General features: G+C 41.1%; 2 protein-coding genes across 3 annotated transcripts; one reads left to right on the top strand and one right to left on the bottom strand.

Moving 5' to 3' along the window:
• Positions 1-171: 171 nt before the first annotated feature.
• On the top strand, positions 172-11,612 carry acvr1l (activin A receptor, type 1 like). Of its 2 annotated transcripts, none has more exons than XM_084914277.1 (10): positions 172-331; positions 1,002-1,085; positions 1,549-1,803; positions 1,914-2,125; positions 3,146-3,245; positions 4,053-4,199; positions 6,760-7,035; positions 8,542-8,739; positions 8,970-9,100; positions 10,253-11,612. In XM_084914277.1, the coding sequence occupies exons 2-10, from the start codon at positions 1,013-1,015 to the stop codon at positions 10,382-10,384; spliced, it is 1,524 nt and encodes a 507-aa protein (XP_084770403.1). In that variant the 5' UTR covers positions 172-331; positions 1,002-1,012; the 3' UTR covers positions 10,385-11,612. The 2 variants fall into 2 exon arrangements, with proteins under 2 accessions (XP_084770403.1, XP_084770404.1); XM_084914278.1 differs by having other exon boundaries at positions 172-335.
• Positions 11,460-15,479, bottom strand: d2hgdh (D-2-hydroxyglutarate dehydrogenase). Its single transcript, XM_084914276.1, has 10 exons — positions 15,279-15,479; positions 14,405-14,771; positions 14,260-14,317; positions 14,042-14,181; positions 13,717-13,910; positions 13,472-13,640; positions 13,199-13,342; positions 12,963-13,105; positions 12,646-12,811; positions 11,460-12,557 (listed from the first exon to the last, which is right to left on the bottom strand). The coding sequence occupies exons 2-10, from the start codon at positions 14,742-14,744 to the stop codon at positions 12,292-12,294; spliced, it is 1,620 nt and encodes a 539-aa protein (XP_084770402.1). The 5' UTR covers positions 14,745-14,771; positions 15,279-15,479; the 3' UTR covers positions 11,460-12,291.
• Between the last annotated feature and the right edge of the window lie 217 nt (positions 15,480-15,696).

Below are 15,696 nucleotides of genomic sequence, written 5' to 3'. Positions count from 1 at the left end.
CCACAGAGGTTAACACACAATAGTCTCTTCTCATTTAATTATCATACAATAATGGCTGACGTTATTAACACTTCAAATACACATTAATATCACTGGCGTTACACTGATTTTAAGTTGGCGGACTTCTCTGCCCCACAATGCAACTTGATGTTAATGTTTTGGTGACGTCAAGTGTAGCTGGAAGCGAAAACAGCCAGTGGGTGGGCTGGGCTGTGGTCCCTTCTTTTAGCGGTTTTACATCGAAAACCACGCCGATACGATTATTTAATACTCGTGTACGAATGTGCAGGCTTAACAGCATGAGTTAGAAACTGCGCTGCGTGTGCGCCAGGTAGGTGGGTGTTGTTTTAATGCTCTGTTTTGGCTGTCCTCGTTCGGCTGTCAGTCTGCGCTTTGTGCTGTGTGGCTAGCTTAATTTAGCTTAGCTTAGCTTAGCTTAGCTTAGTTTACAGGGCAGCAGCACCAGGCATCCTGGCGCCTCCGGGGCGCCTGTGAGCGGCCAATGAGGTCGCCTGTTAATGGCCACAGCAAACAACTAGGTCCCCTATCTTTTTTTTCCTTTTAAAGAAGGATTTGCTGATAGCTTTGGTTGTTTCTGAATGTTAGGTCAAAACCAGAGGCTGACTTTAGTGTATGTTTGTGCATGCTAGCCTGCGGAGGAACAGTTATAGTACATCAAGTCTTATATATAAAGCAATTAGTCTATTAGTCAACCACTTAAGAACGAACCACACGATTATATTATATTCAGGTGAAGACATTTATACATTTGGAAGTAATTCATGGTGACTGTTTAATTCTTCTGTTTAATCCATTGCACTAATGTATACTAAGTAATGCTTTCTAAGACAAACTGAACTCATTCAGCCTTTATAATTTGTTGTTTCATTTCTGTATGGAGCCTTATGAGGCTCGTCAGATAACATAAAGAGGCTAAATGTAATTATGAGTGTACTCCTCTGAACTCTTAGGCTCATCTTGCATCTTCTCCCCACTCTTAGTGCACTGAAACATGGGTCGTTGCAGTGTCCATGTCCTGCTGCTGCTCTCGCTGCAGACTCTGTCGATATCAGCTGAGGGTCCAGGTATTGTACTCATGTGCTTTTTCATTTATTGTTTGTGAGACTGTTTCTCGCTGCTTTGTGCTCAAACCTGAATATTAAATTGCTGGAGATTGTTTATTTGTAGTAGAAAAATAATACCCGGAACAGGTATGGTCTTTACTTTTATGTGTGATATACGACAAAAAAAATAAATAAATAAAATTTACAAGTGATGTACTCTGGATTTGGAAAAAAAAAACAAAGAAATTAAGATGTAAGCTGATTATCACTGTAACACTCAGCAACCCAATAATTAAAAACCCAATAATATATTGTGGGTTTAAAGTATTGTGAAAATATTGTATCACGGGGTGTCTGGTGATGCCCACCTACCTTCTATCTTGAACACACTGAGAGTCTATTACCTGTCTTTTATTATGTCTTTTGCTTTATTAGAACCTGTTACCTTTAATTCAAAGTTAATATTGTATCCTGTTATTTACAGATGGACAGCTGCAGTGTGCATGTGAAGGTCCTAAATGCCTCCACCCCACCCGGTGCCAAGGTACCCAGTGCTTCTCTTCGGTCAAAGTTAGTAAGAGTGGAGTTTTTTTTGAGCGTGGCTGTTTGGACGACGCGGACCAAATCCTTCTCCAGTGCTTCACAGCTACGTCCTACCACCAGGCTATTCAATGCTGCTCCCAGGACAGGTGCAACAGCAATACCACCAGGGAATATCTGATGTCTCTGCTACCATCAGGTGCTTTATGTCTACAAGGAAATTGGACTGTCCTGTAGCTCTTTTCCTTACTATAAATGTTTTTCCCCAATTTCAAACTATACGTATCTCTTTTTTACATATACCCACAGCCCCAGAAGGTGAGCCAGTTCGATATCGTGTGGAGACATTAGCTCTCTTCGTACTTGGCCCAGTGGTCGTTCTGGCTCTGCTGTCTGTAGTATCTGTGCTGGCTTGCAGAAGGCTCCATCATGGACGTCTGCAGAGACTGCAGGAGTTTGACGCTGAGCAGGGAGCCATAGACGGTCTCATCACTTCCAATGTCGGAGACAGCACTTTAGCGGTAAGAGTAACAGAGATAACCATGAAAAGGGATTTGGCCAAAGCAAGAAGAAGGCCCATCTCACGCTTTGTTCTCTTCCAGCCTCTGAGTATTGGGATATTTTTCACCTTCAATTTACAGTTATTGTCAGAAGTGTACATACACCTATGGGTATTAACTTTATGGTAATCTTGGCTTTTAATGATTCCTTGGGACTGTTCTTTCTCCAGGGTGGAATAATTGTACAACATAGGCATTTAATGACTTTAAAGAACAAGAACTAGGTGCACAAGTCTGAACTTATTTTGGGAGTTTCTCTAAAATACACAGTCAAAAGTAAAAAAGTGTAGTGAAGTGTAGTAAAAGTGAGCCTTTCAAACCTAAAAACACTGTGACAACTGCCCAGCATGGCAGTGGTAGTATCATACCCTGGAGCTGTCTTGTTGCCTATAGTATTGGTACATTGCACAAAGTGGATGGAAGAATGGAGGACAATGACTACCTGCCAACTGTGCCAGTTCTGCAGAAAAAATGGTGAGACATCTTGCCAGAAACATGTAAATGACTACCAAAAGATTCTGGTCTAGATGTAACTTGGGGCTTAAATCTGGGGCTCTCCATCATTTGACCCTAGAACTGAAGAAGCTTCTTGGATGAGAGGTGAAACATCTTCAAGCAACTTAAAAAAGTCCAGACGCTTTTCTTTCCAAGCTCCTTAGACTACGATGACCTGGATGAATGAGAACCTTCACAGATATACTTTTCACCCCATGCGGCTTTTAGAAAATCCAATTAAATTGAAACTTGTGAACCCAATTCTTGAAGAAGTCATTAAAAGTCCAAAATTGGCATAAAGTTCATGATTTACATACACTGATGAGTGTATGTAAACTTCTGATCACAACTGTAGCTTTCAGCAAGCATATTAAGCATACACCTGTATATGACTCTACATGCTAGTTACATTTGACATGTAAAGATTTATGTTCTTTTTTAAAAATCTTTGCAAACAAAGCTAAAATCAAATCTGTCTATCTGCAGGACCTGTTGGATCACTCATGTACGTCAGGCAGTGGTTCAGGTCTTCCCTTCCTTGTTCAAAGAACTGTGGCCCGACAGATTAGTCTGATGGAGTGCGTAGGTAGGTATAACACGTAACATTTCAGATTCAAATCTGTTTAACTGGCAGATCTGATAAGAGTTCTACTGAAAAGCAAATTGTTCAGATGACATGAAAAAAAATCCAAAGTCATGACACATAAGTTATTCATCACGAAAATAACAAATTCTTATCATTAATCAGGAGGAAAGGGATATATTCACACATTAGTTAGTTTCCCAGAAGCGAGCATGCTTATAATTAACGCCACAGGTGATCCTGACTACAGTCATGACTGTACATATCCGTGGAATATGAGTGATGTCAAAGAGACGGGAGGTCAAATCATCTGTGATTCAAGAAACTGTCAAAACATTTTATCAGTTCCTTTTTTATTTGTGTGAGTTGTTGACCATGTTCAAAACTATCACCTGTCTGAAGTTAAAGATAAAGATAATGTCACTGTAAAAAGCACTATAAAATCTGACAGATTTTGATGTAGCTTTCAAATAAAAGTATGTAGGTTACTTGTCTTGGGGTCCTTTTTATATACCACAGTATCATGAACTACAGCTTGTAAGAGTTTGGTTTTCAAGTTTGTGGCTTTGTGCACTGTGTGCTTTGTGCACAGTTGAGCTTTTGATGTGGAAACATCAAATCTGTGCCAAAAGAATCTCACTGCTGTAGCAATGGAATAGAGTAAAAATTCACCCCTCAAATTTTAAAAAGTAGACAGTGATTGTCTTTTTAAAATGCATGCATCTGTATTTTTTTCTTTTCTGACTTCCTGTTTCTTGTCTCCTCTCCTCTTGTGTTCTCTTTATTATACATATATATTTTTTCCGCCAGGCAAAGGACGATATGGAGAGGTGTGGCGAGGACAGTGGCAGGGCGAGAATGTGGCTGTGAAAATCTTTTCCTCGAGAGATGAGAAGTCTTGGTTCAGAGAGACAGAGATCTACAATACAGTGCTGCTGAGGCATGAAAACATACTGGGTGAGTCTGTTACGCTTAATGTTTTGGTCTTGCTGACTGTCCCCAAATTTGGTTAGGCTAACATGTAGGGCTGCACGATTAATCGTTAGAAAATCGTGATCTCGATTCATACTTATGTGCGATCTCATTTCCAAATGACAACGATTTAAAAAAAAAAAAAAAAAAAGATGACGATTGTACCGCATTTTGATCCGGGACATAATCTGCATGAAAACAAGCGCTGACGCTTCCTGCTCAACAAATGACAAGGGCGGAGCCTTATACCACATGATACAGAAGCCATCTGGCAGGGAAAAAACAATGGAGAGCACGTGAAACTGCCCGAGGGGAGAAAACACAATGAGCGCAGAGGAAACGTTTCCTGATGGCGGTGAGAATGACAACCCCACTGTCAAAGGAGCTTGCAAAGAAAAGCGTCTGGACTTCTTTAAGTTGCTTGAAGACGTTTCACCTCTCATCCGAGAAGCTTCTTCAGTTCTAAGGTCAAATGGTGGAGAGTCCCAGATATAAACCTAGTGGGAGTATCCCCCCACAGAGGGACAAAAGGACCCCCTGATGATCCTCTAATCGCCTGAGCCAAGGTGTGAAACTGGGTGTGGGTCCCAATCAGCCAGAGTTTCGGGTGTGTTCATTGTGAAACCTGGCCCCACCTTATCATGCGAATTCCTGAGGTCAGATGGCCCAGGATGTGAGTGGGCGTTAAGGCGTCTGGGAAGGGATCTCAAAACTGGATTATAGATGGCAGAGAGTTGGTGTCGTAAACCCCCGCCTCTGTTCAAAGATGGTCGCTCACAGTGGACATAGATGGCTTCTTTCACTCCTCTTTCAAACCATCTGTCCTCTCTGTCCAAAATGTGAACATTGGCATCCTCGAAAGAGTGTCCTTTATCCTTAAGATGCAGATGGACTGCTGAGTCTTGTCCTGTGGAGGTGACAAAACGCCAAAACACAGACTTAACAATGTGGTCTATGCTGTACAGTGCAGCGAGAAATGCCCAGACCTCTACATTGGAGAGACCAAACAGCCACTTCACAAGCGCATGGCACAACACAGAAGAGCCACCTCCACAGGACAAGACTCAGCAGTGGCTGATTGGGACCCACACCCAGTTTCACACCTTGGCTCAGGCGATTAGAGGATCATCAGGGGGTCCTTTTGTCCCTCTGTGGGGGGATACTCCCACTAGGTTTATATCTGGGACTCTCCACCATTTGACCTTAGAACTGAAGAAGCTTCTCGGATGAGAGGTGAAACGTCTTCAAGTAACTTAAAGAAGTCCAGATGCTTTTCTTTGCAAGCTCCTTTGACTACGATGACCTGGATGACTGAGAACCTTCACAGACACAACCCCACTGTAAAATTACTTCCAAGAAAAGGTTCTCATTCCTCCGTGTGGAAGTTTTTTGCCTTCAAAGAAGACGATGAGAGTCAAAAAAAATATCATTTGCAAGCTGTGTTTTGCCATAGTAGCAGCACCGCAAGGTAACACTACAAATCTGTATAACCACCTCAAACGTCACCATAAAGTGCAATATGACAAAGCTGTAAAGGCCAAGAAAGTGACAGGAGAAAATCCGTCCCCGTCAACCACCCAAACATTAATAATGGGAACGTTATACAGCGCTTCCCTATACCCGTCGACCTCCCGCAGGCACAAAGAAATTACGGAGGCCATCACTTATCACCTGACCAAAGATATGGCTCCCATCAACACTGTGCAAAACGAGGGATTTAGGAGGATGATCAACATCCTAGACAAACGCTACACAGTGCCGTCCCGCAACTATTTTAAAAATGTTGCACTACCTGCTCTATACAGGCAGTGTCGAGCAACAGTGGAGACGGAATTTCAAGCAGTACAAGGTTTTGCGGCAACGACAAAATGTGAGACATTTATTGTTTTTATGTTTATTTATTGTTTTTATGTTCAGTCTTAACTGTTACGAAGTTGATGTGCAGTTAATAAGTGCAAAAAATATTTATATTGGAAAAGAAAATCGTGAGAGAATCATGATCTCAATTCTAAGCAAAAAAATCGTGATTCTCATTTTATGCAAAATCGTGCAGCCCTACTAACATGTGTATTTCCTTGCATAGTAATGGCAGCTCTGAATTTTAACCTCAGCTTCCCTAAACTGGAGACTCTCTCAGTTTATTTTAAAGCACTAAGTCATGGAAATCATGATATCAGAGGGACGGCTCAGGTTAGAGCTACTGGGATAGTGGATATATTAAACAAAGGGATCTTGAATATGGAGCTGCCAGGCTTGAGGAAAAGTGTAAAACCACGAAGATTCATGAATGCAGAAGAGGAGGACATGCAGAGGGTTGGTATGACAGAAAAGGATCCTAGGCACAGAGTGAGATGGAGGCAGAGGAGTCGCTGTGGTGACCCCATAAAGGGACCAGGAAGTACAAGATGATCTGTGAAAGATAATACAAAAGGATTCAGCAAAATGCAACAGTAATAAGTGTGATTGATGCCAGAGGAACTTGACTTACGTCTGAATCAATAATACACAATTTCATGATATTACCTTTCACCTTTCTGTCCCTCAGGGTTCATGGCATCCGATATGACTTCTCGAAACTCCAGCACTCAACTGTGGCTCATCACCCATTACCATGAAAATGGTTCGCTTTATGACTACTTGCAGCGAGTCGCAGTGGAGACATCAGAAGGTCTGGCAATGGCTGCATCGATAGCGTGCGGCCTGGTGCACCTGCACACGGAGATCTTTGGCACAGAGGGGAAACCAGCCATCGCACACCGGGACCTGAAGAGTAAAAATATCTTGGTGACCAAGGAGCTGCGGTGCTGCATCGCAGACCTTGGTCAGTCACTTTTCTGCTTTTTGTCTCCTCCGAACTGTTGGGATTTTCACCTATTTCAGGGATTCAGATAAACTGTAGGCATGTGATTTACCAGTGCTACCTGCTCAAAAGAGTAAACATAAATTAATTAGATACTAAAAGCTTTATTTAGTCCAGACAGCATATTTACAGTTGGCTTGTTTTTAAAAAATTAAGTAATAATAGTATTATCAGCATTATCCAATGTTTTGCTTAGTAATAAATATTCTTGAGGTTAATTATTTCCAGGAAAAAATAATTAAATAACTATACATTTTTGTTGGTATACTGTGGGATTTAGGGCTGCAACGATTCACTGAATAATTTGCTTCGATCCCTTGTTTAATGCACGGCTCTGTAGCTCGCTGCTGTTTTAAACAATGTAATTGTGAGCATTTCATATTTAGGAGCAGCGTATGAATAAAACTTTTGACAACACTAAGCCCACACAGCCCCCAGTTTTAAACAAAAACACTGATAACACAACAATATCAGTAATGATGACGCTACCACAGTTTAACGTGGAGCTGTTCTGTTAACACACACACCAGGATGACCAAAGAGGCGGAGCCTTTACCGGGATGGTGAGGTTAAATGGAAAAACCCCCAAAAAACGTGTTTCTAGCATCCCAAAAAAGGCATCGAGTCCTTTATCAAAGCACCTGATCAACAAACTCCAACGTGAAGAAAAACATACTTTGTCACTGCTCCATCCACAGCTGTTTTACACAGCGGAAAATCTGCAGTAAACCTCCAGAAGTTGTATGAAAATCTGCAGATTAACTGTTAACTTAGTCCGATACGATGTTTAAATTATACAGCTTGCTGAAGGCACACCATCATAACTTGTTTTCAGCAGCACAAAAACTTGCCTCCTGTTAATGTCAGAAAGCCTTCCAAGAAGACAGAATAAAGATATTTTTTATGCCTTAGTTTAGATTGCATTTATATTATTTTAATATACTTTAATCTTTGACTGTACTTGAGACTATTTATATATTTTTGCATTTAATATAATGTTTTCTATACATTACATTTCAAAGGGTTTAGTTGAGTTTTTTTGACAGATGTTGTATGCAGTTAAACTTTAAAACATTGCAATTTCTAAAATCGAAACCAATGAGCACTTCATTCTGAAAGACCTGTTTTTTCTTTTATGAATATTTATTGATGCTGATTAATCAGACAAAAATATTTCTTATCCGATTACTCGATTAATCAATGGAATAATCAATAGATTATTCGATTACTAAAATAATCAATAGCTGCAGCCCTCTCACACAGCTATGCTATGTATCCTTAATGAATACGTAATGTGAAATTCAATGCTTTGAATCTTGCATTATCTACAATGGATTGCAGGGTTGTATTGTTGTATTACTTGGTGTCTCCGCACCTGTCAAACCTTTTTTCCAAAATCATACGCTCATTTCAGGAGACATCAATTTCAGGTCCTGTTATAACACTGTGTGTAACTGCATGTTACAGGGCTGGCCGTGACCCACTCCCAGGCAGACAATCTGCTGGATGTGGGCAACAATCCAAAGGTTGGCACCAAGCGCTACATGGCACCTGAAGTGTTGGAAGAAACCATTCAGACAGACTGCTTCGATGCTTACAAGCGAGTGGACATATGGGCCTTTGGACTGGTGCTGTGGGAGATAGCGAGACGCACGTACAGCAATGGTGAGTGTCATGCACATAGTGCACTGCTGTGGACGTTACAGAGAGTGGCACGCTAATGTGATCACAATGCACTGCTTCATACATAAAATTCCTGCTGCTTGTAATACAGTCAAATAGTATGATGCAGTGTGGTGATCTGTGCCAGGCCCTCTGGTTGTCTCTTCATTCCTTGTTGTTTAACTTGTCCTTAAATTTTCACTAATTTTTCCCATTCAAATTCCACTTTCCAGGCATTGTTGAAGAGTACAAACCTCCGTTTTACGATCAGGTGCCAAACGATCCCAGCTTTGAGGATATGAGGAAAGTGGTGTGTGTGGAACAGCAGAGGCCTTTCATTCCTAATCGATGGTTCTCTGATCCTGTGAGTAAGAATCTTTTTGTCAAGAGAGACAGACGGGTGTTAAATGTCAAAACATTTGTCAATAGGATGAAGGCGTTCAAAAAGGCAGATTTTGGCCATGTGGTAATTATATAGACCTTCTGCAATGTTTATGACAAATACTGACATGAGACACTTTATTTGCAGTAACATCTACACTTACTGTCCATTTATATCGAATTGGACCCCTTTGAACAGAATTCCCTGAGATCTTTGTAGCACAGATTAATGGCCCAGAGATTTTGGTCCATGTTGAAATGATAGCGCCACACACCATATGTGCTCAGTTGGATTGAGATCTGGTGTCTGTGGAGGCCATTTGAGTTCAGTGAAACGAGTAGAACTGCAGAAATTGAGACTCGTCAGTTGAGGCAACCTTTTTCGAGTCTTTTGTTTTTCAATTTTGGTGAGCCTGTTCTTTTAGTGCCGTATGGTGCGGTCTTCTGCTGTTGTAGCCCATCTGCTGCAAATGTTGATATGTTCTGACGTGCTCTTTTATATACCTTGGTTTTAACAGCCGGTTATTTGAGTGACTGTTGATATTTCATTTTTCTCTTTAAACCATAGAGATGGCTATGCAAGTTGTTGTTACCAGTGCATTTGGTACCAGTAATCATGTTCAGAGTCTCCTAAGTCACCTTTCTTCTAATTCTGACGCTCAGTTTGACCTTCAACATGAAATCTTGAACATGTCTGGATGTAATGCACTCAGTTCCTGCCACATGATTGGCAGATTAGATTGGCAGATTGCATTAACAAGCAGTTGTACAAAATATCTGACATTTTGTCTACTCTCAGCTTTACTAGACAGACAATTATACTTTGCTTATACTAAATTTCTTCAGTCTTCATTATGTATTATGGGTCTAATAGTTAACTAGAGGCATACAGCTGTGAAATAGTCCATCTAGTATATTGTGGTTTGTTTGTTTTTTCTGCAGTTCCTTAATAGCACCTGTATATGATGACAAACCAACTACTCTTGCTCTTATTTTATCCATGACTCATGAGTGCCTACATATGTGATCATTATCTGGTGATGGGCCAACATCTGAAAGTGCTTGCAGTCACATTGATTCTTTTCAGAATGGATTCATCAGTGTATGATGTTTTTATTCATTCTTTCTTCCCCAGACTCTCTCTGCTCTGGTGAAACTAATGAAGGAATGTTGGTACCAGAACCCCTCTGCCAGGCTTACAGCACTGCGCATCAAGAAGACCCTAGACAAGATTCACAGCTCTCTGGAAAAGGGCAAGGAGTCGTGAGAGGGTGCCATGTTTCAGAGGCAGCTGCCTGGTGTCAGGGATTGGCTTCAACAAGACTCCCAGTGTTTTGTTAAAAAGAGAGAGGGAGATTAGGCAGCAGATGGAAAGAGGACTAGAGGAAAGAGGTGTTCCAAGAGTCATTCAGCCTCATCCTTCTCTCACTTTCCCTGCGGATGCCTTCCACCAACATGTTTGACTTGAAGCCCACACAGACATTTGGACCTGTCGTTTCTGAATAAGCCAGCCTTTGATATGAAGCAAACCAGTTGCCAGTGTGTTTCCACCAACTTGAACTATGGACTGTTACTGAGTGTGACTGGCTGGTATATTATAGTAACCCCATCCCAATGCTTTAATGCCCATGCGGGACTACACTGGGTTTTGCCTTCCAGTACAAACACTACAAGACTGTCTATTCAAATTTCTGATCTCCAGCCTTTTGGCATTCTGCTCAGAGACGATCAGAAATCTGTCACCCATTTATTACTATCAGCCATCACCACAGAAACACAATGTTCACTTATAAAAGGAAGAAAGAGCCAATCGAATCAAAATTGTTTTTAAACCTTTTTCTTAAAGAAAAAAAAACACTAGTATGTTATTTATGTATTGAATCGCCATTGCTAACACACTACTGAAGATACAGATTAATGTGCAATGGGTGTGTGAAACTGACTGCATACATATATAGGCATTTACTCTACTGGACTTCCTCTACACGTCATCATTATTTGGATAGGAAATGATTTTTTGAGAAATAGTGGACAAGGGTAGGGAAGAAGATCAAAACACTACAAACATGTTTATTCTGATGGTTTGTGGACTAGAGAAGCAGCAAGTACCTGCCAATAGGAAGTAGTGTGTAACTTGTGATAGGGATAGGAAATGACCTGATCCTCTGTGTGGCATACTTTATAAACTCACTGTGGCTGATTCTGAAAAAGTCTTCTGCTCAGGCAAGGAGGAATCACAAAAGGTTTATTTGTGTTCTAATGTGCATTTTATTTTAAGAGACTAGAGGTGAAATCTAGTTATGTACAAGTTGCCTGAATAATGGAAAAACAAACACTCCGTCTTCATTTGGAAATGTTTATTGAAGACTTTAAATTTAAAGTTGCAGGTGTATGAAGGATTTTGTTTTCAAATGCTGGCTTTGTTTTTTGGGGGGGAAAGTTGTTTTGCCTTTTTATATGTAATAAAAACATTTACTGCACTCTTGCCTAATGAATGGGCAGTATGTGCTCTGATTTCTACAAACAAAATTGGAAAGCTTTAATCTGCTACTGCATGATTATACATTCAGTACATGTACACAGTCAGCTGCCGACACCTACAATGGCTACATCCAAACCCAGAACATCTGGATTTTGACAGGAAAACAGCTGGCTACCAATTACAAGCTGTGGCATTCACTGCATAAATGTATCAAACATCAGTTTATCCAGACAACATTTTACCCACACTGTTATACCCACCTGCCCTCTAGTGGCACTCAAACACCATATGAAGGACAGCCATTGTTCATTTGTTTCCTCTGAGAAAGTGGAATTTTTTTTCTTTTCAAGCTCTAAAACCCGCTGAATATTCTGTAGTATATGGAGTGCATCAGACTAAGGCTACTCTATCAGTGCAAGTAACAAGGGTAGTTAAAATATTTAAACTGGAACTTCACTTAAGCAGCTTGCTAAAGAAGATATCTGTCTGAAAGTAATGCTTTCTAGAAAATGAAACTACTTTGTCTTTTCTTTTTTGCAAGACTGGGTTTTGTGGCTTGTGTGACAAATAGTGTTTCTTGAGTAAACTGTCAGCTCTGCACCAAATGTGTGAAAAGCACCCTAACTGCCACACACGCCATATAGCGGTGAGGTTGTAACTAAAGTTTAACTCGAGCATGACGTCTGCGTACATCACTGCTTCAGGTTGTCTGGTAAAGTCTTGTACGGGTTGAGGATGCCTTTGGGGTCCAGCATAGCCTTGATGTTACCCATCAGTGCCACAGCCTGGCTCTGTTTACTGTAGTAAATGTAGTTCCTCTTTTTCAGGCCCAGTCCATGCTCTGCACTAATGCTCCCACGACAGCTGGCTGTCCATTCATAAACAAATGGCTCAATGGCAGCCAGGAGAGCAGGGTCTTTAGATGGAGAAGTGACGTTCAGGTGGAGGTTACCATCACCTACAGGATAAGTAAGAGAGAATTGGATGATAGCTGACAGTAGTATGTGTATAGAGTATGTGCAGATCATTTTATCAAGTCGTCTTACCTACGTGTCCGTATCCCACCACACTTTTGGCCCGGTTTCCCAGATGCTTCCTCATGTCTGTCACCAGCTGGTAGATCCGTTCCACTGGAAGGGAGATGTCATACTTGTAGGTGAAGCCATCGTGAGTCAGTGCCTCAGTGACACGTTCACGCAGTGACCACAGAGCCTGAGAAAACGGGAGCAGAAAATGTTTTTATCATTTGGCATTATATTTACCTATGCAATTACATAAAATGATCTTGGATCAATCTTGGAATACTTAAGTTTCTTCACTGTATGCAACAGAAGCATATTTTTTCCCAATCATGTCCACCGACCTTTATTTTTGCTTCCTCAGTTGCTACCGTTCCATCACTGACCAGCGATGATGTCATTGCCTCCTCAAGAAAGTTGTGGAGTTTCTGCGCATCGTGGGTCGGGTCAGATCCCGAAGTTTCAATGACGATGTAGAATGGACAGTCTGCACAGCAAAGGGAAAGGTCTGCGTGTGCTCACTCGTTTTATAGGATCGTTACAGATGTGTGTGTGTGTGAGAGAGAGAACGTGCTCATACCAGATATAGGATTGGGTAGTTTGAGATGCGTATTCAGCAGCCTCATACATTCACTGTCCAGGAACTCGAAGGCGGACAGAATTTCTCCCAGCATGCCTTTGCAGAGCTGAAATGTTTTCAGCAGCTGCTCAAAGGTCTCACAACCTAACAGCAGAGATAGACACATGAGTTTTGTTGCTAATCTCCAAGAAAAGCAATGCGTTTAATGGTTTACAAAACTTTCTCTATCATCTTTTACAAAGGTATATCTGAGAAGCAAATAGAAAATCCTACCCAGGAAAACAACATTAACAGATTTGGGTTTCCGTGGACAAAGGATGGACACTGCAGTAATGACTCCTAAAGTGCCTTCTGACCCTATGAAGAGCTGTTTGAGGTCATATCCTGTATTATCTTTCCTCAGGGTGGATAAGCAGTCCAACACCTGCCCGTCTGCCAATACCTACATGTGTTACGGATTTGAAAATAAGCTTTATTTTTTTTGGGGGGGGGGAGAGTATCAAAAGTCCAGCACTCACCAATTCCAGACCCAACACAGTCCCGTGTAGGGACCCATACCGCAGCAGCCGGAGACCACCTGCATTGGTTGCTACATTGCCGCCAATTTGGCAACTGCCTTTTGCCCCAAGATCCAGTGGCATTATATAGTCTCTCTCCTCGAGGTAGAAAGACAAGTTCTCCAAGACACAGCCTGCCTGACAGGTCAGAACACCTGAGAGGGAAACAAAGTGATCTTTGAGAATTTTCAGCACAAGTAACCATAAATCAAAAACACATTTGTCAGGTATTTGTCAGCCTATGGCGACAAAGTTGAATTCTTTTGAATTCAACTTTTAAACTTACCAGAGATACTGTCAAAGTTAAGGACTTTGTTCATTAGAGAGGTAGAGAGAATTATCTCATCATAAACTGGCACGCTGCCACCAACCAGCCCAGTGTTTCCTCCTTGAGGGTTCACCGCCAGATTACGACTGTTACAGTAGCTATAGGAGAAAAACAAAACATGTGAAAAAGTCTGATGACTAGATAAACACCTTTCTGTTGATTTGGTTACCATCTACCTTAGAATTTGTGATACTTCCTCTGTTGTCTGAGGTCTAAGCAACACTTCACTAGAACCTGCAGGACATATAACAGAAAAATGAGCCATCAACACCAGTAGATTATTATTATGAACTATATTAAGGATTCAATTGTAGCCTTCACCTCTCACAGACTTTAGCCAATCCACATTACTAGGCTCCACCAGATCAGGGTCAACAATGGTTCTGCCTGCTAGGATCTTCCTGAAAAAGGCCAGATCTTCCTCAGTTACTCTGCAGAAAGGCAACCTCTCTGGTGCTGCAGAAGGAGATACTTTAGACCCGTCTGCCCCAGCATGTAGCTTACGAGTGGAGGCCAAAACCTGCTCTGAGCTGCAGGTCAGAAAAGGACTGTGAAAGTCAACAGGTGAAAGAGTGGCTGTAGATCGTGAGAGCGTGTTGAAGTCGTACAGACATCTCAGAGCTGTCCTTAGCCTTAGTGCTCTTTGGAAAAGTCCTGCCATGACTGTAGAGACAGGCGGCAACACAAGCTGCAGAAAACAGGTGGGACAACAAGAAGAGTTGGATATTTTTAAAAGCATTTTTATCTTGTAGTGGAGTTGAAAGCTTCTAGTTATTTTGTCTCTAGTCATCTGCAATGTTAGGATTGTTAGCTAGAAGTTAACTGCATTTTCTTTGCTTCAAAGACGCAGAAATAAAAAGCCAACCTTGATTAAACTCTACATTGGTGGCAATTCGTTGCATCTCTTTCTGCATCCATTCATAAACACAAACAGCAATAGGAGATGGAAGATATGAGGTATAAGAGACCTAAGATATGAACAGCTTTAGTAAGTGCACTAACTAAAGCTGTCTTTTTACATGTGTTTTGCAGCAAATACGCTTACTTCCCAGCAGCAATGCATCTTATTACCCTCTTTGCATGTTTTCTTCTTGCAAATATCACCACCTGAAGCAGCTGCAACTTCAGTTAGCTTAGCTACTTTGCTTAGCACGCTCCTTTCCGATATTTCCGAATAACGGCTTCATTTACTCACCAGAAGCGTTCATTTAGCAATGTGTGCCTTTTTTTCGCATCATGAAAGTCACAAAGTTCAAGGGCAGTTCAGTTACATAAACATGGCACATCCCGTGTTTTTAGCTTGCTAGCAAGTGCATGAAGCTGCTTACTGAAGTTGACAGTAAGAAAAAAAGCAGAGAGGAAAACGGACCAATCAGAAGCATCTTTTCAGATTGACGCAATGGATATTAGCCTATGGGTGGGAGCCTTTTATTATTAAACAGAGTGATGACTGAATAATCAAGCTGTGAATCGAGGTTTAGAGAGAAAATAATTAATTACAGACCTTTTTCATTTATTGATTAATTTAGAACAGGACCAAATTAATATACTTATGAATCTAAAACTAATCTATAAAACTCTGGAGCATAAAAAAAAAAAAAAAAAAAAAAAAA

This window comes from Perissodus microlepis, chromosome 19 (assembly GCF_051167445.1).
Source record: "Perissodus microlepis isolate ML-2025 ecotype Zambia chromosome 19, ASM5116744v1, whole genome shotgun sequence".
NCBI lineage: Eukaryota > Metazoa > Chordata > Actinopteri > Cichliformes > Cichlidae > Perissodus > Perissodus microlepis.
The sequence above is the reverse complement of the archived record's forward strand: the minus strand, read 5'-3'. Positions and strand labels throughout refer to the sequence as shown.